At 47.7% G+C, this 22976-nt stretch overlaps 1 protein-coding gene and 1 pseudogene across 1 annotated transcript; both read left to right on the plus strand.

Moving 5' to 3' along the window:
• The first annotated feature begins 41 nt into the window (after window positions 1-41).
• LOC136652239 (prostatic acid phosphatase-like) lies at window positions 42-22316 on the plus strand. Its single transcript, XM_066629167.1, has 11 exons — window positions 42-110; window positions 8632-8781; window positions 9019-9114; window positions 12345-12431; window positions 14358-14510; window positions 15377-15475; window positions 16496-16600; window positions 17230-17362; window positions 19005-19087; window positions 20036-20142; window positions 22160-22316. Exons 1-11 carry the CDS (start codon window positions 42-44, stop codon window positions 22314-22316), a joined length of 1239 nt encoding a protein of 412 aa, XP_066485264.1.
• Window positions 17487-17603, plus strand: LOC136654958 (5S ribosomal RNA; annotated as a pseudogene).
• Window positions 22317-22976: the final 660 nt, after the last annotated feature.

The following is a 22976-nucleotide window of genomic DNA, read 5'->3' on the forward strand; positions in this document are numbered from 1 at the left end:
GGAGGCTGCTTTACAGCTGTTGCAAAGCAGCCTCCGCCAACATGCGCTGCTGGCCTGTCATTCGGGAGACTGGAGTGGCCTTCCTCATGCCGGTAGCCCTGCCAGAGAAGGTAAGCTGTCACAGGGGAGGCAGGGAGGGGGATTGAATGGGACAAAGAATGGGCAGAATGGGACAGTGACAGGAAGGCAGTGGATTGAGCCTGGGAGGAGGGCAGGATTGGTGGCAGTGGTGCATGTCGAATCCCAAACCCCTTCCCAGCTGTGCAGAGCAACACAGACGTATGCCAGTGACTGAGCTGCCACAGATTTAAATTGCCCCATCGTAGTTGTTCAGGCTTACCTAGAGGAAGGGGACAAATGTCATCTTACCTCCAGCAGCCAATAATCCCCTGTGGGTTACAGTGGAAGCTGAACAGGGATTTAGTTAGGATTGGGCTGTTACCCAATCTTATTCCCACCCACCCCCACCCACGCCCGTCAATGCAGCTGCACCAAAATTGCTTGTGCTGCAAGGGGGTCATTATCTTACGGGGGGGGGAGTCCCTGAGGCCCGGATGGGTCTACTTGGACCTGCACCAGGAAAATCACGGGTACACGTCTGCATGTACCCGAGGTGTGGAATATGGGCCAGGAAGGGAGTTTGGATTCGGTGGATGCCACTGCTGCCAAACGGCCTTCCTCCCAGACCCAGTCTTCACTGGCCAGAACGCTCACTCAGATCACAAATGCTTCTCTCCTTCTTCCACTTCAAATGTCAGCAATGATGTTCTGATCATATAATCAGCACAAGAAGACCACAGGAAGTGTTCCAAAAGCCAGGTTTACTTCTAGGCTTGGATCTTGAATATTTGTTTATTTGCTGCATTTCTATCCCAACTTTCTGTCCTACGGGGACCTAATATTATTCTTGGAGTTCAGAATTCTTGGCTCCCAAAGGGAAAGCAAGCTTCCAGGGCTCTGAGAATTCTTCAAAGTTCAAGAAATAGTCCATGCTCCCAAGCCCCCTCTCTCCTTATCTGTCTCCAGGGTGGCAGGCAGCGCAAATGGCAACAATGGCAGGGTCCATATGGGGAAGGGAGGGGTCTTCTCTCTCCTCTCTCTTCATCCCCTGCTACTGCCATGCCAAGTATTTTAAAATCTCTTTTCTTCCCTTCTTCCCCATTCCTTCTTCATTGTCCCTTTATGAGGGTAAAGAAGCAGTGGTGCTTGGGATGTGGGGTTCTTCTCCGGGGACCTTCTAATGTGTCTGCATTATTCATTCTGAATAAGGACTGCAAATCCCAAGCACCAAGGGGCTGGTGGAAAGCCGGGAGGGGGTCAAATTTCTTCAAGTCATGTCATATTGGCTTGAAAATTATCTGACTGAATTATCTAACTTGGATAATTTCCAATCTAATTCGGGATGAACTGTCAGCAGCCAGTTTGCCCATCTCTCATTTAATCTTCGTTATGAAGGCGGAGGCAGAACCCATCATCCAATTTGCAGATTCAAAATATCCATGTTATTTACAGTCAATATGTATGTTTATGAATGAAAATATGTGGTTCAATCACAGAACAGCGCTTCCTTGGTTTTGACTGTCCATACATATACAGTGAATGCAGGTATCTCCAAGTTTTCCAAGATATATTCCTAGACTCTGAAAGTGGTATTGGCCCATTGACGTGTTGCTGTTGTGTCTCGTCTGCCAGAATGAAAACTACAGTCAAAGGAAAGGCAAAGCAGCAAGTCGGCCTCTTGAGTGGAATGGCAATAGGCTGGACACCATCAGAAGCACTTGACGATGGCTCAGAGCTTTCTACCAGTCTTTGGCATCGAGATTTTTCTTTTCCTACAGTCACTTCGTTCTAATCAAATAAAAACAGAAACATCAAGCAAAATGGTGCAATAGATTACTCTGTAAAACCACAAACTGCCCCATCATTTACTGGTGAATGTGTGTCTACAGGAGAGGTGATAATTGAAAGAGTTCATCAGGGATTAATTTTGCAACCTTGTCTATGAAACGGCATACATTCTACCCAGGATTATGTAGACAGCCTGCTAGGTAATCCAGCATTAATAGCTCAATACAAGGTAAAAGATTAAAACAATAAAGCAGATCAGACCCCAATGGATCACGCTATTAAAATTACATTCATTAAAAATTGACAGCCTATCATCAGCAGTTAAATGCTTCTTGAATAAAATAAGACTTAAGGCCCTGCTGAAATGTTTCCAGAGAGAGAGAGAGAGAGAGAGAGAGAGAGAGAGAGAGAGAGAGCTGTTCTTAATTCTAAGGGGAAGAAATTCCACAGCTGAGGAGCCAGCACCCTATTTTTTTTTTTATTTTTTTTCAGGTATTTATATACCGCCTTTCTTGGTCTTTATTCAAGACTTTATTCAAGGCGGTTTACATAGGCAGGCTTATTTAAATCCCCGTAGGGATTTTTACAATTGAAAGAAGGTTCTACGTATCTTTCAAGAACCACAACATTCAGATGTTTCTTTCTGATCTGGTTTCACATTCTGGCCTCCATCCTCCCACGCTCAGAGCAGATGGAATAGCTCGGCTTCAGCTTGTCAGCTGCTTCAAGGTTGCACGGTGCCAGTGGCCTTGAACTGGCGACCTTGTGGATGTTATCTTCAGGCAAATGGAGGCTCTACCCTCTAGACCAGACCTCCTGCCTATTTCACCCTTCATCCCCCTCAATTGGGGGGGATGCCCCTGCTGGTGGTGGCAAAGTCAGAAAGGCCCCCTCTGATGACCTCAGAGTATGAGGAGACAGTCCCTCAAATACCTAGTCCTTCAAATAGTTTGGTCCAGAAAACTAGCACTTTGGATTGGGCCTAGAAACAAACTGGCAGAGAGCGTAGCCGCTGAAGTGGTGGCCCAACCAATGAATACATTGCTATTCTTGGAGTCAAACCAACGAATACATTTTCATTCTCTAATTAAGAAGTATTCACTTTGATTTGTTGACTATGGGCCCAATCCTAACCAGTGAGTGCCGGCTTACCACAGGTGCACACAGTCACAAATGTGGCACGTCTGTGAGCCTTCAGTCCCGGTGGAGTGCTGGGCTAGCGTCAGTGGAAGTCCAATGCATAGCCACTTGGCAGTCGCATGTACTGCCGGGCAGTTGAAAGGTAGGTGGGGGCATAGGGAAGGCGGAGGAAGGAAGGGGAAAGGGTAGGGAGGAGGCATGGTAGGGGGGAGCGGGGTGGGAGGCAGGCGGGACTGGTGGAGCTTTGCTCCACCAGATCCTGAGCCTCCATGTCGGGCCACCAGCCTGACACGGAGGCTCTTGATTCTATGCTGACTCTTGGGTCACTGTAGAATTGAGTAACCCCACTGCAGGGCTACTTGCCTTACCCGTGGGAAGGGAACGAAAACCCCTTCTCCCAAGAAGCCACTGGTGCTGCCCAATTAGCACTCAGGATGCAGTGGCAGCCATTTTTTACACCACTGCAGCCCCATGCACTGGGCAGCTCAGGATTGGGCTGCCCGTCATTTATCTTTTCATTTAAATGAAAACAGTGCTGCGTGCTATGGGCTGGCAGGGGATAGGATTGGGCTTGCAAGCACCTTTCACAACTGATGCTAAATCAAAATGGCATTTTAGACCGAAGGCGGCTGTTCTGGGTCTGCTGCATTCTTTCCACCGACAGCTCCCCACCCATTCCAAATTGCCCCAGGCAGCTCCCTTGTGATAGCAACAAAGAACCAAAATAGATCTTATTGTTTTTCTTTATGTATTTATTTGTCCTAGACAACCAATGGGCTACACTCACTGCATAGAGGGACACATGCAAGTTTTGTTGAATCCCTACAGCTTATTCCTTGCCTTTTCAGCCCCTCCCACATGGGCAAAAATGTCACCCAATGAATTACCATTTAAACCTGTTTGTTTGTGATTGGTACATTCAAGCTACTAACGAAAATTCTACAGCATCAACTGGGAACTACAATCACACAGTTTCTGCCAGTTCCCGGCACTCTCTTCTCAGCTCATGAGACAGGTCCCAGCAGGACTGCCAACACCTGTCATGATATAATATCCAAGACTCCAAATATGAAGTTGCCATCTACAGAACCAGACCCTCTGGTCCACCCTGCCCAGCACAATCAGCAGTGACTGGCAGTGGCTTCCCAGCATTCCCTCCACACTAGACTTGCTGCCCATGCGATAATAAACCTGTCAACCTTTGCAGTGCCACGTTAGCTTTTTTGTTCCAGTTTAATATTTTAAATATCAAACAGCAGTTCTACCTGGACTGGCAGCAGCCCTTTGATGAGAGTCAGGAGTCTATCACTCAGTCTTCATGGGAAGGAATAAAAGAATAAAGGAATAAAAGGGTCACCCTCCTGACTCCTAAAGCGGCGCGAATGTAAATTACAGCACTTGTGCAACACCTCTGGGCCAGTACAAGGGATTTCCGCCAGCCCAAGGGAGAGTATGGATTGTGCCCTAAGCCTCCCTTAGTCCAAAGAAGACTTTTGAATGATGGGCCATAGAGCTAGGGCCTAGGAAAGGGGGGTAAAGGGGGTAATTTGTACCCAGACCCAGGGTCAGAAAAGGGGCCCAGGAGCCAAAGGAGGAGGCCCAGAAAGTTCCTGGGACTTGACATTTTCCTATCTCACCTGAACTTGCTGCCAGTGCCTAGCGCTGGGGCACAACCGTGTGCATGTAGTGTTCTGCTGATGCAAGCCATACACACCAGGCCCAGGAAAGATATCCTGGATGGATACACACCAGGCCCAGGAAAGCATCCATGACCCTCCTTAACAGTGTCAAATCTGGGAGGAAACTGGCCTGCTACAATAACCCTTTGGCTTTTGGATCCCATAACCATGAAGGTGTGTATAGAAGCTCAGGGACCCAGCTGTGGGGCTGCTGCAGAAGTTCATTTTGATCCATTCTAGTTTGAGCCTAAATACGATGATGCTGATTTTCTGCAATCAATTTTCTATATTTCAAAAATTTTAGAGAGCCGTAGGAGTGTGTTTGGTTTTCCATATTATTTTAGTGGCAGATGCCACAAGGTCATAAGAACATAAGAACAGCCCCACTGGATCAGGCCATAGGCCCATCTAGTCCAGCTTCCTGTATCTCACAGCGGTCCACCAAATGTCCCAGGGAGCACACCAGATAACGAGACCTCATTCTGGTGCCCTCCCTTGCATCTGGCATTCTGACATAACCCATTTCTAAAATCAGGAGGTTGCGCATACACATCATGGCTTGTAACCCATAATGGATTTTTCCTCCAGAAACTTGTCCAATCACCTTTTAAAGGCGTCCAGGCCAGATGCCATCACCACATCCTGTGGCAAGGAGTTCCACAGACCAACCACACGCTGACTAAAGAAATATTTTCTTTTGTCTGTCCTAACCCTCCCAACACTCAATTTGAGTGGATGTCCCCTGGTTCTGGTGTTAAGTGAGAGTGTAAAGAGTATCTCTCTATCCACTTTATCCTTCCCATGCATAGTTTTGTATGTCTCAATCATGTCCCCCCTCAGGCGTCTCTCTTCTAGGCTGAAGAGGCCCAAACGCCTTAGCCTTTCCGTCCTATTTTGCCCCCTGTTCTGCCTGCCCCCATTGCCTGCCTTCCCCTTTGGGAAGAGGCCCAGAAGAAACTTTGTACCCCCTGACAAAATTCCTCTCATAGGCCCTGGGTACAGCATCTGCTTTGCATTCAGAAGCTCCCAGGTTTAATGTCTGCGCTCAGTGTTCCGCAAAGTAATCTGTGTAACTAACCTTGCGCCACTGGTGCAGTAACATGTCCCTAATCGCTACAAGTAACCACTTTCCAACGAATGCCATATCCTCATCCTGTTGGGATAATGGTCCTGTACTGTCCTGCCTTCCTCACTGACCGGTCATGCTTGGAACCACGTCCTTTGCAATGAGTCTGGACAATTGATTTCTATGCAAATGTTTTAACCACTACAAACCTCTGTACATACACTGTATAGTTTACAGATAAAATGGTTGAATCAATCTATTTCCAACCCTGTGTTGCACAACATAACTTTCCAGCACTGACATAAGGGCACTGCAGCTCTGAGGTAAGGGAACAAACATTCCCTGACTCTGAGGAGGCCTCCGTGAGTGACACCCAACTGCAGGGTGCAGGAAATATCCCATTGGCACCGCTATGCCAGCGCTGGAAAGTACTGACATAAGGGGTTAGGATTGCACCATAAGTCCCCCTTAGACCAAAGAAGACTTTCGAATAAGGGGCCATATATCAATGGTACAGCTTCTGCTTTGCAGCTCCCAGATTCAACTTCTGCACTCAGTGTTCCGCAAAGTGCTCTGCATAACTAACCTTGTGCCCGCTCATGTAGTTACATGTCCCTAATTACGACAAGTAATCACTTTCCAGTGAATGCCATAACCTCATCCTGTTGGGATAATGGTACTGTACTGTTCTGCCTTCCTCATTGACTGGCCACACTGTAGAACGTTGTCCTTTGCAATGACTCCGGACCACTGATTTCTGTGCAAACATTTTAACCACTACAGACCTCTGATTCAACAATATTATCTGTAAACTATACAATTTATTTCCAATCCTGTGTTGCACAACAGAACTTTCCACATTTAGACTTCTCTCACTCAAATTATGCAGGTTGCCCACATGTCAGACTATCGCCCTATCTTTCACAAACAAACCAGCACAGCAAGGTACTTGCTCGGGAGTAGCCCTTACAGCTAAAGCAGCAAAATAGGACACAAAATTGAAGGGACAGTACCAAAAAAAAAGTCACCAATGATCTCATCTGCAGTAAAATTCTCTCTCAACCATTCATACAAATTAAGATATATTTTCTTGAATTGGAGCACCAAATAGATGGCAAACATTCAAATGAAAATACAATTTAATACAATTTTAAGACCAAAAAGCAGATCAATATGCCTAATGAAAATCAAAAGGAAAATCAGTTATCATGACTTAAGGTACTGCTGAAACTGGTGTTCAAATCATTGCAAACATCTAAACAGTCTTCTCCACAACTTTCAGGATGTGGATTGCAAGAATGTGTTCCTTAAGAGTGTGAGAATACAAAGAGTGTTCTCTTTCCCTGTGGCTCTCCTCATACGGTGGTGGTCAGTGAAGCTAAAAAGAGCCCTGATGATTCAGATCACGTCCAGCTATTTCAGGGTCTTGTTTTCCACCATGGCTAGCCAGAATTTTCTGGAAAGTCCAAAAAGAATGCACAAAGACTAGAGCCATCTAACATCAACTCACCCTAGAAAAAGACATACAGTAGGGGTTTCAAACATAAGGCCTGGGGGAGTGGATGTGGCCCTTGGAAGCTCTTTATCTGGCCCTCAGGCTCTCCCAGCACCACCATCAGCCACTTTCAGCTGCTGAGCTGTGCTGAGGAGTCACTGCTAAAGGGCATCCCACATGATAATTAGGCTACCCCATATCTTGAAAATATGATCAAGATTGGCTTTTTTTCTCTTCTGTCATTTGCAGCTAATAAGTTCCTAAGGGTGCAATCCTAACTTGCAGTTAGGCTGGCCCAAGTCCCTTGGGGCGGCCTAGGAGGGTTGCGAACGTGCTATAAAGCATGTTTGCGCCTCCTCAAGGGGAAGCCAGGCTGGCGCTCCGAGAAGGGCCGGCCTGCCGAGGCTGACTTAAGCCTCGCGCCGGCTTCCCCTCAGTCCCGTGTGTCTGCCTGCCTGCGCCGACACAAGCGGAAAAGGTAGGCATGGGGGAGGCAGGGAGGAGAAGGGAGGTAGGCGTTCTTGTGCGGGGGGAGGGCAAGCAATGGGTGGCCCTGGGGCAGGCAGGTGGGGAGTGGGAGGCGGGGATCCCAACCCCTGTTCTGGGGAGAACGGAGTTGCTTCAAGCCACTCTGCTCTCCTTGGACTTGTGCCACCTCCAGAGGTGGCGCAAGTCCGAGGAGACTCATTGTGGCCAGCAGCCCTTACCCAGAGGTAAGGGGAAGTGTTTCCCCTTACCTCTGGTTGAGCCGCTTCTGGCCACAATCCTGCGCTGGATATAGTGCAAGCCTCCTGGCTTGCCTGTTCCAGAGCAAGTTAGGTTTGCGCCCTAAGTGAGAAAAGTGCTTATTTCTGGTCATGACATGATTAATGACATTACTTCCTGTTCTATGACATCACTTCCGACTTCCAGCAGGCGTAGTAAATGATATTCAGCCTGCTGTATAAAAAGAGTTTGACACCCCTTTTGTCAAGAGGTTGATTACTTCTGCACCCGGAAATTCAATAGAGATGCCACGGCTACCCATTCATGCTGAAAGCTTTCAATCACTTCACAGCAAAAGTCCATAGCCACTATGTTTCACTGTCAACTGGTGCTGATCTGATGGTTTTGTAGAAACAGGAACTTCACAGCTTTGAGGCATCCAAGAATGGTCATCCAACCCAGTTGAATTTGATAAGTCACTATGGCTCCCATTCAAAGGACATTTACTTGGGGGTAAGCTCCATTGAGCACCATAAAGGTTTATGGCTCATTCCGAGTAATGCATAAGACTGCACTACAAATAACCCAGAAAGGACTCAGTACTCTTCAGATGAAACTTTTTGGGGAGTCTGCAGAAGGAGTCTCCACCCCTTTGTTTGTTCCTTATAAGAAATAGCTTTTTCCTTATGGGCTGCTAGAGTGCTATTTCACATACCGCCATCAAGAGGAACATGGCAGCGATATCCCCAGTGCATGGCTTCAGTAGGCTTGGCTTCTCCTTCCTGAGCCTCTTCTGTGTCCTGCTTCTCCAAAGTGCCATAGGACAGCAACTGAAATTTGTGCTTCTGGTGAGTAGAAAGGTTGCTTCTCGTTGTCAACAATGACCTTGACTTAGTGGGGAGTAAAGCTGCAATTATTCTTTCAATAACACTCCCTCTGAGTACTATAATATTGTAAACTTCAGCTTACCAGTCATCAGAAAAAAATGTGCTTCCCTTTTCTGTTGTGTCTTCCTGCAAGGAGCAATTCACTCTGGAGTCTCAGTTTCACTGAAAGCTCATTCTGTCTTCAAACTCTTTTACTAGGTGATGCGACATGGAGACAGGACTCCCATTTCCACGTATCCCAATGATCCCCACAAGGAGGACACTTGGAAACAGGGATATGGACAGCTCACCAGGGTTTGATGGCTTCTCTTTGAAATGAAAAGATGTTAATTAATCAAAATGCAATACAAAAATATCCTTTTCCTTCTCCCATTTTATTCAGGCTTCAATGATATCAACATCAATGTTCTGAAAGGTTCTGTCAAAATCTGTTATTCTAGTTGGCAACCTTCAGTCTCGAAAGACTATGGTATAAGCCTACAGCAGCTGGTATTCCCAGGTGGTCTCCCATCCAAGTACTAACCAGGCCTGACCCTACTTAGCTTCCAAGATCAGACAAAATCAGGCATGTGCAGGGCAACAGAATAATAACTTCTAGAACATTCACAGCCCAATCCTATCAAACACTGGCACAGTGGGGCTACCAGGCCCATGTTGTATCCAGCATTGGATTTGTATAGATGGGAGGTCTTTTCAGGGTAAGGAAACAAATATTCCCTTAACCTGTGTAGCACCCCAACCTGCTCAATGGGGCCGCTCAGATGAGCACAGAATCTAGTAGCTCTGTGTAGGGCTTTCAGGCCCATGATGGGGTTAGGATGTGGCAGAATCCTGCTCTGCCATGTCTGCCCCACTCCTATGCCTACTCTGCCCCTCTCCTGCCTTGAAACACCCCCACCCTGCTTCTGGAAAACCCTCCCACTCCCCTCCTCCACCCCTCCATTGACCGGTGCATCACTTATCTGCCCCGGCAGCACTGAGCAGCATGTGGAACCCATGGGATGGCGCAGGCCTGCCCACCAGCACCCCATACTAAGCACTGTCTGATCATAGGATTGGGCTGTATTCTAGCATTAATTTTAATTCTAAATGCTGACCTCCCCAGGTTTGTGAAAGGAGTAGGCGTATCTCCACTAGGCCAGCATTTGTCAGTCAGAATTAAATCCTTTGCTCAACTCATGAAAGAGATTCTTCTTTTTCTATTTTGCAGTCAACTTTGTTACCTTAGGATACACAAACTACTCACCCAGATGTGATCCAGTCAGTTCAGAGGCAGGGCCAAGAGCTACTAAGAAATATCAAGATTTTTGTATGCTTGCTTATATTTTATACAGGGCTGTGGATGAGATTGCTTCTGAGCAGTGCCTCCCAACTAGCAGAGTCAAAGTGGCTCCTTGGTTTACCAAGGAGCTACAAATGATGAAGCGGCAGGGTAGACGTCTTGAGCGATGGAAGGCTTGTGACAGATCCGACAGACACAGGCTAGGGCCCATTACAGGGCCTGCTCTGTGGCTATAGTGGCAGCAAAGCGTTCCTTCTTCTCTGCCACGATCATATCCGTACATAGCCGGCTAGCGGAGCTGTTCCATGTGGTGCGGGGTCTCCTCCATCAGACCCCACCAGTTGATCAGGAGGAGCACACGGAGGTCTGCTGTAACACGTTCGCCAGGAACTTTGTGGATAAAATTGCTCAGATTCGCCATGACTTGGACTCCACATTGGCAACATCTGGAGATGTCCCCATGGCATCTGTCGGTCCTGGTGTGTGGGATTCTTTTCAGCTTGTGGAACCTGAGGGTGTGGACAGGATCCTTTGGAGTGTGAGGCCATCTGCGGGCTGCGGGCTGCCTGCCTAGTATGGCTGATTGGATCTGCCCAGGAGGGACTGGCCAAATAGACAGAGAGGGTAGTAAATTCATACTTGAGGGAGGGGGTGTTGCCACTGGCATTAAAGCAGGCTGTGGTTTGCTCCCTCCTGAAAAAGCCCTCTCTCAACCCTTCTATATTAGATAATTATCAGCCAGTATCTAACCTCCCATTTCGGGGCAAAGTGGTCAAGCAGGTAGTGGTGTCTCAGCTCCAGAGGGCCTTGGATGAAGCAAATTATCTGAATTCCTTTCACTCCGGTTTCAGTACGGGCTTTGGGATGGAGACAGCCTTGGTCATCTTGGTAGATGACCTATGCTGAGGGCTGGATGGTGGGAGTGCATCCATCTGGTCCTTTTGGATCTTTCAGGGGCTTTTGACACCATCGACCATGGTGTCCTTCTGGGACACTTGGCTGATTTGGGGATTGGAGACACCATTTTGCAGTGGTTCTGCTCCTTTTTGGCTGACAGGTCCCAGATAGTTGTACTGGGGGACTCCTGTTCGGCACCTTGGCCTTTAGAGTGTGGGGTGCCACAGGGTTCCATACTGTCCCCCGTGTTATATAATATCTATATGAAATCGTTGGGAGAGGTCATTCCGGAGATTTGGAGTTGGGTGCCATCAATATGCTGATGACACTCAGCTTTGTCTCTCCTTTCCATCGGGCTCCAGGGTGGCTGTCTCTGTCCTAGAGCGCCACCTGGAGGCAGTTGATCTGGATGAGGGTGAACAAGCTGAAATTAAATCCATACAAGACAGAGATCCTCCTGGACTCACAGCTGCTCCTGGATATCCAGGTGTCAGCCGTGGCCAGGAGCTTTGGTTGGTGCACCAGCTGCGGCCGTACCTGCCTAAGTCGGAGCTGGCCATGGTGGTCCACGCCATGGTGACATCAAGATTAGACTGTTGCAATACGCTCTACATGGGGCTGCCCTTGAAGACGATCTGAAAGTTGTAGCTAGTGCAGAATGCGACGGCTCGTGTGGTTGCTGGAGGTCAGCAGTTTGACTCTGTCACAACGCTGCTCCAGCGGCTGCACGTACTGCCGGTTCGTTTCCGGGCCCAATTCAAGGTGCTGGTTTTGATCTTTAAAACCCTAAATAGCTTGGGACCAATGTATTTGAGAGACTGCCTTCTTCCCTATAGCCTGGCCTGTTCTCTTCAGTCATCAGAGGGGGCCCTGTTGGTTGTGCCGTCATCAAGAGAGCTTAGGGGGATGGTGGCTAGAAATAGGGCCTTCTGGTGGTGGCGCCTGTATTGTGGAATTCCCTCCCCTTTGAGTTAGAACATAAGAATATAAGAACAGCCCAGGTGGATCAGGCCATAGGCCCATCTAGTCCAGCTTCCTGTATCTCACAGTGGCCCACCAGTTGAGAACAGCTCCTTCATTATTAACCTTCCGGTAAGGCCTGAAGACCTTTTTTATTTCAGAAAGGCTTTGATGCCTGATGGAGGTCATGATGGCTGCTGGTTGTTGTGTTTGGGTTTTTTTTGGTTTTACTGCTGATTTTATTGCTGCTTGCTCTTTTTATTATCTATTTTATTGTTATTCTATTTTATGACTTTTAAATGTTGTTAGCTGCCTTGGGTGCCCTCCGGGGAGAAAGGCGGATTACAAATCAAATCAATCAATCAATATGTTTTTTCTTTCACAGCTTGGAATGAAGCAGCAATTTCGACTTGGGAAATTCATAAGGAAGACATATAGTTCATTATTAAGTGCTGAATACCTCCCAAAAGAGGTGAATATTGGAAGAAAAATGGCACTACTCTGTTAACATAGCAACAGCATTTTCTTTGAAGTTAGGGACAAATAGAGATCGTAGAGCTCCTTTAGTGTCATTCAGACGAAAAATGGCAATTTCCAGAGAGCAGGGAGTTGGACTTAGACCAGCGGATTTCAAACTCTCCAGGAGTTTGAAAGCTGCTCTAAGTCCTTACAGGGGGAGGCAGCGGGGGTGGGGGGGAAGGCAGTGGCACGATCCCCAGGACTGCTCCACTTTCACTTTTGAAGCTGCGGTGAGCCCTGCAGAAGGTTCAGCAGGGCTTCCCGCACCCCCAGGAGGCTGCAGGAGGCTGTGGCATGTATAGCCAAGCCCCTGCAGCCTCCTGTGTGGCACGATCCTGGGGATTGTGCCACTGCCTTCTCCCTGCCTCCTCGCTCCCCTCGCCCCTTCAGGGGGCAGAGGCCAGGGCCCACAGTCGCAACGCCCCAGTCTGAAAAACCCTGACTTAGACCTCGGAGATCCAGGTTCAAATCCCTGCTTAACCATGAAGCTTCTTGGATGACCTGGGGCCTGTCACTATCTCTCTCACCTATCTCACCCTGTGAAGACAAAAGGAAGGAACGCCGCCCTGAGCTCCTTGGAGAAAGGGTGGTATAAAAATGTGAAATAAATAAATTCTGAACAAAAATGTAAAAAGCTTGACACAAAATGTTTCACACTTAAGCACAAATTAGAGATTTTGCTAGAGGCAGGATTTTCCTGTCTCAAATCTCCCCTCTGCCGTAATCTCACAAGGTGGCCTTAGCCACAATGCAGTGTAGAGATGATAACATGTATGCTGCAATTCTATATACACTTTCCTGAGAGTTACGGCCTGTCAGGACTATTCTACCCAAATACCACTAAGGAGATTTGCAGTCTGAATAGGGCAAGGCCATGATGTCTGGGCCGAAACGTCAGCCTGAAAGCATGTATGTATATCTCTCTGTAACTTCATGTGACCAATGTAAGTGTATGAAAAATGCTGAGTCACAGTGACAAAGCACCTGTGATAGAAATCAATGTAAAGGTACGGCTGGTGCATCATGGAAGATGTTGTTATCTGTCATGAGACGATGAGGTCATGCTATGAGGTCATCTCCACTGTGATTGGTGCACAGCAATATATAAGCAAGGCAGGTAGAGCCCACCTGTGAGGGTCGCTGGAAAGAGCAGAAGTCTATGTCGGAGAGTAGGACATTGTTGCTGTGAATATTTACGCTGTTTTGCTCAGAAGGGACTGCTTATCTGTAAATAGTTTTGTGACTACAGACTGGTGGTGGACATCTGCCTTGTCTGTGTTGCCTTTTTACTGGGACACCTTCACCCTCCTTGGAGCTAGCACTCTGCTGTGCTCTGCTAAGGACTGGCACTACACTAAATTTCTCAACATAGCCCAAACTAGTGGTTCCCAAATTGTGAGCTGTGGCTTCCCGGGGAGCCCTAGAAACCAGCCAGGAGAGCCATGGAATCCTTGTGAAAAACTCACAGCCCTATACAATGTATAGGATTATAGCCCTATTGGGGAGCCACAGCCAATGGCCCACTAGGTCAAGGAAGCCACCAGTCAGAAAGGTTTGGGAACCCCTGGCCCAATTCTATCACCTACCAGTTTACGCTATGGTAGGGGCAACAAGGCAGTCTGTGAGAGATTAGTAAAAGTATTTTAATGTACCTCTCCATAGGCCACCTAGCTGTCAAAGGGTCTCCTCAGACCTACACCAGCTATTTAGATAAGTCCATGAAGCCTGAGGGAGTGGGGCAGGCCAGGAAAAGGGGGATAGGATCTTGACTAGTGCTGCTACGATTCACACCCTCCTGCCCATGAATTTCCCCTTGCCTGGGGAAGGTGCACCAAAATGGCTACACCACTCTGAGCTATTCATTTTTTTTCCATCCTAGATTTATATTCGAAGCACAGATTTTGATCGGACGATTATGAGCGCCCAAGCCAACCTGGCTGGTCTCTTTCCACCCAATGGCTGGCAGATCTGGAACCATAAAATCCACTGGCAGCCAGTTCCAGTTCACACTGTGCCTCTTAAAGATGAAAAGGTAAGATAGAAGGTGATATTGGAAGGATATTTTAGCTATAGCAGTAGATTCCAATCTTTTAACTGCTGCAACCCACCTTGTCCACTGCGGTGGGTCACGATGCTCCTAGTGGTGCCAAGGAGGTTTTTTCTGGGTTGTGCCAGGCCAGCAACCCACGCTATTGGCTTCCACATGGCCTGCAGAAGCCTCCTAAAGCCACCTCTGACTTTCAGAGGCAGGCCAGAAGTAGACTCTGAAAACTGGGATTTAGGGACTTTTGTGGGCCATTCTGAGGCCAGTAGGGTAGAGCTCCAGCCTGGCCCAAACTGGAAGAATCCTCAGGGGGTTGCCCAATGCACCTGGAATGTCTCCAGTTTGGAGCCATTCAGAGGGTAGCTGATTTGGAGCCAATTCAGGTAAGTGGCCAGCCCCCTACCCACTTTGCATGGGCTCACTGGTGAGCCACCGGTGGGTCGCAACCCACACTTTGGGAAAGACTGATCTAGAGTGCCTGATTTATAGAACCACTGGTGGTTTGCTTTGCAAGCAACATCTCAAAACAGCAAACCTTTGCCCAAACTAACCCTGTTTCTTCAGCATTGTGTTTTTCTCAGCTAGATCGGCAGCAAAGGTTTTTCTCAGGCAATTTAAGGGTTGTGCAGGATTCAACTCTATTACCACCGGATCCTGCCCTGCTACCAGCTTTGTCCCTATTTCTGCAATCTTGTGCCACCATCAGAACCTTCCTCAGAAATCCCAGGTGTTTTGATGCCTCCCATCTGGCAGCCCTAGGGAACTACTGTAATCTGGAGCTTCACACCTTCTTTGCAAGACCATTTCACTTTAGCCAATGTTTTTTTTTTTGTTTGGTTTTTTTTTTCTTTTAGCTGTTACACTTTCCACTACGTGATTGTAAACGTTTCAAAATATTGTTAAAAGAAACCATGGGGGCAAAAGAAGTCCAGGATAAAGTTAAATCCAACATGGTAAGAAAGGCAATCAGACTTTAAATGTATGATTTGACAATAAGACTCAGGTTGCAATTCTGTGCACATTTACCTGAGATTAAGTTCCATTACACTCAATGGGACTTACTTCTGAGTACACATGCATAGGGTTGCTCTATCTTTCTAGAACTCGTGCAAGGAAAGCGCCCTACAGGTAGACCACAGCTGCAATACAAGGACATCTGCAAGAGGGATCTGAAGGCCTTAGGAGTGGACCTCAACAAGTGGGAAACCCTGGCCTCTGAGCAGCCCGCTTGGAGGCAGGCTGTGCAGTATGGCCTTTCCCAGTTTGAAGAGACACTTGGCCAGCAGTCTGAGGCAAGAGGCAAAGAAGGAAGACCCATAGCCAAGGAGACAGACCAGGGACAGACTGCACTTGCTCCCAGTGTGGAAGGGATTGTCACTCCCGAATTGGCCTTTTCAGCCACACTAGACGCTGTTCCAGAACCACCTTTCAGAGTGCGATACCATAGTCTTTCGAGACTGAAGATTGCCAACACACAGATCATTCTACCTCCTGAAATATTTTCATTTTAAGGGATTACCGCCCTTTTTTCTCAGGGGTAAAGTTAGTATTGGATCTTTTGAACCAGATTTGGTTCCTTGACTTGTGGGCAGTAGCTGTTGCAGTGCTCTTGCCATCACTGCCTGTCTTCTCACTTGCCCACCCTTTCCCTCTGGGCCCAGTCCTCACAGTGAGGTAGTATCATGGAATTAAGAAAGACCCATTTCTTTAGGGTGTATGCAGTTGGTAGGTTTTAGCCCACCTGTTTAGTGATGTTTGCTCCTTGTCCTTTTTGTCAGTTTGATTGAACTGGCATTCTATTCCATGTTGATATTGTTTTTGACTTTGTTCCTTGCACTCGATTAAACATTTGCCACATTAAAAATAAATAAATACTATAATGCATGAGTTGGTGCAGGGATGGAGTCCATCTGTCTGTGTGTATCCATTTGCCTGGTTCATCTTTTTTTTTTTTTTTTCTCTCCCACTTTCAGAAACTGTTTGCTACCCTGGCAGGGCACACAGGATATGACGTGAAAACTCTTCTGGATTTTAACAATAACAAACTATACAATATATATGATGCTTTGCATGTCCAGGTACTTGTGGTAAACCAAACAGCAACGCAACCAAAAATCACTTGGGCCATACAGAGAGCTCTGTCAATAACATCCAATAACGAGGCAAAGAGATTGTCTGGTTGCCTGGTTTCCTGGCCAGACTCAGTAACATCCTGCCTCAGGTCAGGGGCGGATCCAGTGTTTGTGCTGGGGGGGGGCAGGCCGAGGAAGGGCAGCAGACAGGCCTCCCCAGATCACATCCTTGGAGCTCCCAAAGAAGCTACCTTCCTCCTCGGCAGCCTGACCCCTTAGGAGTCAAGCTGCTGGGTCGGGGAGCCTCACGCCTTCCAGCCAAATGGCCTGCCTGATGTCTTATGAGACTTTGGGCCAGCCAGAGCATTGGCTGGGCGTGATCTCACTGCCAATGCCCCACCCAGTGGTGCCCAACTAATGCTCCCCATGCCAGCGGTGAGACAGTGTTGAATACACCCCATGCCTGACAAACTATGCACAAATGTCTTATTCTTTTTTAAAAATGGTTCCTTCTTATATCTGGTGCTCTAACATAGCACTCATGAGACAAGTATTTTGAGTGAGAGCATCACTAAAACAATGCAACAGATGAGAATGGACCCTGGGAGTGCAAACCTTTTTCTTTTTTTCTGCAGAAAATACATGGTCTTAACTTACCCTCATGGGCCACTACGGACATAATGCAGCAGACGGGTAAAGTGTTGATGTATGGCTTGACTGCAATGTTTGGGGTGCATGGAAGAGAAGAGAAATCACGACTGCAAGGAGGTGCGTAAAAAAGCCTTCACTGCCGTGCGTATCTTACACACCTTAGCCTTGTATCCTTACAGCCCAATTCTCTGCAGTGTGCACGCCAGCGCAATGCCTGCTGCTCTGGTGCTAGCCATCGTGAAAGTGCAACTGTTACCCTGCACATGCCTGATCTCATCTGATCTCAGAAGCTAAGCAGGGTCAGGCCTGGTTAGTACTTGGATGGGAGACCACCTGGGAATACTGGGTGCTGTAGGCTTATACCAGAGTCTTTTGAGACTGAAGGTTGCCAGCCAACCATAAAGCACTTTGCAACAGCCTGGCGCAACAGCCCGTGCCAGCCCATGCCAGAGGTGGAATGGGGCAGGAAGAAGGGGTGTAACAGGAGGGTGGCTACAGGGGTGGGTGGATTGAGCTGGGGGGGAGCGATTTCGGCACCAGCCGTATCCTATCCCTCTTCCCCAGGCCCAATCTGCTGATTTGTGTTAGCTATTTAACTTGCAGAGGTCAAAGTAGACCCACTGCACAGGTTGGAGTTTGCCCCAGGGCAAGGGGACAAATATCTCCTTATCTTACCTTGAGAAGACCTCCAGCCTTCCAGCTTCTCCCATGGGATGAAGCGCGGCCTGCATTGGCCCCACTGCATCGGCACGCAGGGGAGGGGTTGGATAGGATTGTTCTGTCAGTTCATGAAAGCAATTTTCCAGGATCATTGCTGCACCACAGAATAACTCCTCTGTCATCTCAGCTCATTGGTTCTAGTCTTGTCTTCGGGAGACATAGAGAACAAGAACTTCCCTTCTATGTCACAGCCCTTCAGATACTTGCAGACTTAATGATAATCCCTTAATCTTCTTTTCACCATGCTGTGTGTTGGCAACCTTCAGTCTTGAAAGACTATGGTATCACACTCTGAATGGTGGTTCTGGAACAGCGTCTAGTGTGGCTGAAAAGGCCAATTCAGGAATGACAATCCCTTCCACACTGGGAGCAAGTGCAGTCTGACCCTGGTCTGTCTCCCTGGCTATGGGCCTTCCTTTTTGCCTCAGACTGTTGGCCAAGTGTCTCTTCAAACTGGGAAAGGCCATGCTGCACAGCCTGCCTCCAACTCAGAGGCCAGGGTTTCCCACCTGTTGAGGTCCACTCCTAAGGCCTTCAGATCCCTGTGAGTTCCTCTAAGGACTTGATCTTCTGAACTTACACTATCTTTTTTACTTTCCTCGGAGTCCATTCTAGCTTGAACACCACTCCACCTAAACAGGACACAGTATTGCAGCTGACTAGCCTGACTAGTCTGACTAGTGTTCCTGACCAATGCATGTGCAATAGAACTTCTAAAAAGATCCCTACAGATCTTCCACAGTGTCACAGCACATGCACTGCATGCAGGTGAAACTCTGCTGTTATTTGACTATGATGGGAACAGTAATTTGTTGAATGGAGAGTTGGGGATCAGTTGACATGCTCAACTATTGGTATGCACTGCTAGGATTCAGTCTTGCCTTGGGTTAAAATTAAGCTTTAAATTCTCAGCCACCTTCCGAAATGGTGGGAAAGAAATCCTCTGTCACTGCAACTAAGAAAGGCTAAGTGGCCGTGGCACATTATGAAATGCTTCTTGGTTTCACCTGCTTTATGATTCTTTGCCATCTCTCTTCAGGAGTCCTTGTGAAGGATATTCTGGAGAAGATCTCAGAAGCTGCTCAGTCTGCTACTAAGAGGAAAATGATCATGTATTCAGCAGTAAGTTCCACAATTTTAAATTGGCCAACTCTGCAAATGCATTTCGTCTTCTTGTCACCTTCCGATCCCTAAACTGATTAACAACGCTGGATTTGGAATTGCCCCAAGTGCCCAGAGGTCATGATAACAATCTGAGGGCAATCCCTTAATTTTATGCTCTCCTGCCCACCCCCCACAATCATTCTTGGCACGGTTGCTTGGAGCCAGGCTGGTTGCTTCTTCCAAAGCGGGCTGCCTGACTCAGAGCATTCTGGAAGTAATTGCAGTGATCACTACATTTACTTCCAGGGAGAGGGGGCGGGGCAGAGTGGGCGGCAGGACTTTCTGCTACGCCACTGCGCCAGACCTTTAATTTTGCATGTGGATGTATGAGTGGCAAGAACTATTCCTTTGAAAACGAAGTGTACTATAGGAGTTACAAATATACAGGAATGATATGCTAATTGCTATGGAATGAGGCCAAATATCAGGTTAATTACACATCCAAGTAGTGGTACATTCAGGGCCCAGTCCTATCCAACTTTCCAGCACCAGTGCAGCTGCAATGCAGCCTCAAGGGAAAGGAACAAATGTTCCCTTACCTTGAGGAGGCTTCTTCGACTGCCTCCCCATTGCAGGATGCAGCACTTGCCCCTTTGGCATGGCTGCACCTGCACTGGAAAATTGGATATGATTGGGCCCTCATTTCCTCTTAAGCTTCTTCCTCAGCTTCAGGAATGCAGGAATGATCCTTTTGTTTGCAGTCTTGTCTACTGAAGCTTCTCAGAACTAACAGTATTTAAGAGAAAAAGATATTATAACCCTGCAGAAATTATTGAGCGTGTACACACATACACACGCACAGATATACATACACACCACCATCAACACACGCACAGATATACATACACACCACCACCACTATGTTCTTACACAGGAGTTTTATGCTTTTTCTCTTTCTTTTTATAGCACGATACCACAATTGTTGCCCTCCTGTCGGCCCTCAATGTTTTCAATGGCATGCCACCTAGCTATGCCGCTTGCTACTTTTTTGAATTATATCAAGAGAGCGATGGGCAAGTATTACCACTCCTAGTTGTGCCAATCAACAATGATTTAACTGGTTAAAAAAACCACTCGTGCTCAGATCAAATGAATGTGACATTTCCGTCACAGCTGTTGAACTCTGATGTGAATAGTTCAGTGCGAAAGCATATGCCTTGTGGGCCAGTAGTCCCAGTTTCGGTCCCTCCCATCTCCACTGAGAAGGATCAGATACTAAGTAATGATGGGAGGAACAGCTGCCTGAGAGAGCCAGGAAGGAGATAGACAGACCAGTAGTATTCGTTAAAGGTAGCTTTTATGCGGTGGCGTAGCTAGAGGGCGGCACAGCACTATGTTTTGCAGGCACCTGAATGCGTCATACAAGCAGCCCTCCTCTTCAGAGACATTCTGGGTGGCTAGATCAAAATGGAGAAGATACCTCCATTTTGTTCTCACCACCCAAAATGGCTTTGGGGGGGGAAGGGGCCACTTCCATGGCATGTTCAGGCACCTGCAAAACCTACTGCTGTGATCCTCCTCCAGCTCCCCTACTGCTTTTGTGTGTTCCAAATAAATTGTGCTTCCTGTGTTTGAACCGAAGTCCAGCTATTGAAGACATGGGTGACCTTGAGATACAGAAAGTGAGTGAGACTTCATTCACCTGTTATGCTACACTTGTGTGCATTGTTTTACCACCATGAAAACCTCCATTCCTCATGCCATGCGGGAATAGTAGCCTAGGACTGCATGTGGGAATTTCAAAATAGTTGTGAGGATGTGTGTTACAAGAAAAATGGGAATTTATGTATGCTTCCTGCCATGTATGACAGGGTTCCCCAAACCCCGGCCCAGGGGCCACTTGCAGCCCTCAGGGGCTCCCAATCAGGCCCTCGGGGAGCCCCCGGTCTCCAATGAGCCTCTGGCCCTCCAGAGACTTGCTGGAGCCCATGCTGGCCTGATGCAACTGTTCTCAGCATGAGGATGACTGTTTGACCTCTCACCTGAGCTGTGGGACAAGGACTCCCTCCACTACTTGCTGTTTCACATCTGTGATGCAGCAGTGGCAGCAAAGGAAAGGTCAGCCTTGCTTTGTGCAAGGCCTTTTATAGGCCTGGAGCTACTGCAAGACCTTCATTCAGTCATATAAGTTCAATCTCTAATAAATTCATTTATGTAAATTTATTCAAATTTTAAATGTAAATTAATTCTTTATAACCTTAAGAAGACATGGGTGAAGAAGACATTAAGAAACCTTAATTCTTAATAACCTCACCTCACCCTTTCACCATACTAAATGTTAGATATGACTAAGGAAGTTCACAGTGACTAAGTCCCATTTGTTTCAGTGGAACTCTATTGATTTCAATTAGACTTAGGGCCCAGTTCTATCATTCCCCCCTTCCACCAATGGAACTGTGTTGAAACAGGCTGTGATGCATTTGGGGGGGGGGGGTAATTGCAGAGGTCTCCTCTGGGTAAGGGAAAATTTGTTCCTTTACCCAGGGGTAAGCCTGCAAAGCTTGGCTGGGCCTTCTCAGACCTGTGCCAGTGAAATTGGGGTTGCAGCTGCCACCGAACCCATCCCCAGAACTGATCTGTGCTTGTTGCTGCCCGTGTTGTCTTCCTGGTCTGCCCACCTCACCCTATCCCACCTCATTCACCTTTCTACCTGGTTCAGCAGGTCTCTGATGGTCTGTCGGCACACAGGGGAATGCTCCAGACTTTCTGCTGGCACTCTGGCAGCACACAAATCCGCACGCAAGTGGTTAAGTGTTTGCGACTGCCATTAAGATAGTTAATCAGTGCTACCTGTCATAACTAGCTTCTTTACAATGCAATCCTATGCATTCAGGAGTCCCATTGCGGCCAGTGGCGCTGACTCCCACAAAAGTGTAACAGAACTTCAGCTTTAATCATGTCTTAACGAAACTTGAAATACAGCTCACTGGTCACAAGGCTTCTATAACATGGCACTGCATTTCTGAAAATGATTACACAATACAGAAAATAATTCACCGCTTACTTCTGTTTTGGGTGCCATAAAAACAGTGGATACACTATTAAGATGAAGTTTCGGAATGGTCGTGACAAAGAACCCGCACCAGTCATTTTGCCGGGTTGCACAGAAGCTTGTCCACTGGAGAAGTTTAAACAATTGGTGGCTCCCATCATACCAGACAACTGGGAAGACGAATGTAATAAGTGACCGTAAATGACAGGTAAGGTAGTAGTCTTATCTCTTCATTGTATCAGCAGGATGGGTGGATATTATTAAAAAAAACAACATCACTCAGATTATCCCAGATTATTAGTCCTCTCAAAAACCAAGTTTAGAACTCAGTGAGGCTGGATCTATTCCTTCTGAACTAGCACCCCAATCCTGAGCTCCCTGGCACGTGGGGCTGCCGCGGAGCCAAAATGGCTGCCACAGCATCCTGAGAGCATTGGACAGCCAGCAGGCAGCTCCTCAGGAAAAAGGGACAAACGTCCCTTTTCCCCGAGTAAGGGAAACGGCCCTGCAATGGAGCTTCTCAACTCTGCATTGGCTATTTAGTCTGCACAGAATCAAGAAGCCTCCAATCAGGCCAGATTTGATGGAGCTGGTCCCACCCCACTCCCTCCCCCTGGCATGCCTCCTACCCACTCTTCCCCCTCTCCTGTACACCTCCCCCTTGCCTCCCCCCATTCCCCCACTCACCTCCCTTCCGCCCAATGCTCCTGGCGAGTGCTGGGAAGCAAACCGCAGGCCCGGCATTGGAGCTGGTCCAGCATGGGCTCACGGTGGGCTAGCTCCGGTGCTGGGTCCGCAGTACTTCTTGCAAACGTTTGCGTGCTGGTGGTGAGCCAGCGTGCATGGATCAGGATT

The sequence above is a fragment of the Tiliqua scincoides genome, chromosome 5 (assembly GCF_035046505.1).
Source record: "Tiliqua scincoides isolate rTilSci1 chromosome 5, rTilSci1.hap2, whole genome shotgun sequence".
Taxonomy (NCBI): Eukaryota; Metazoa; Chordata; class Lepidosauria; order Squamata; family Scincidae; genus Tiliqua; species Tiliqua scincoides.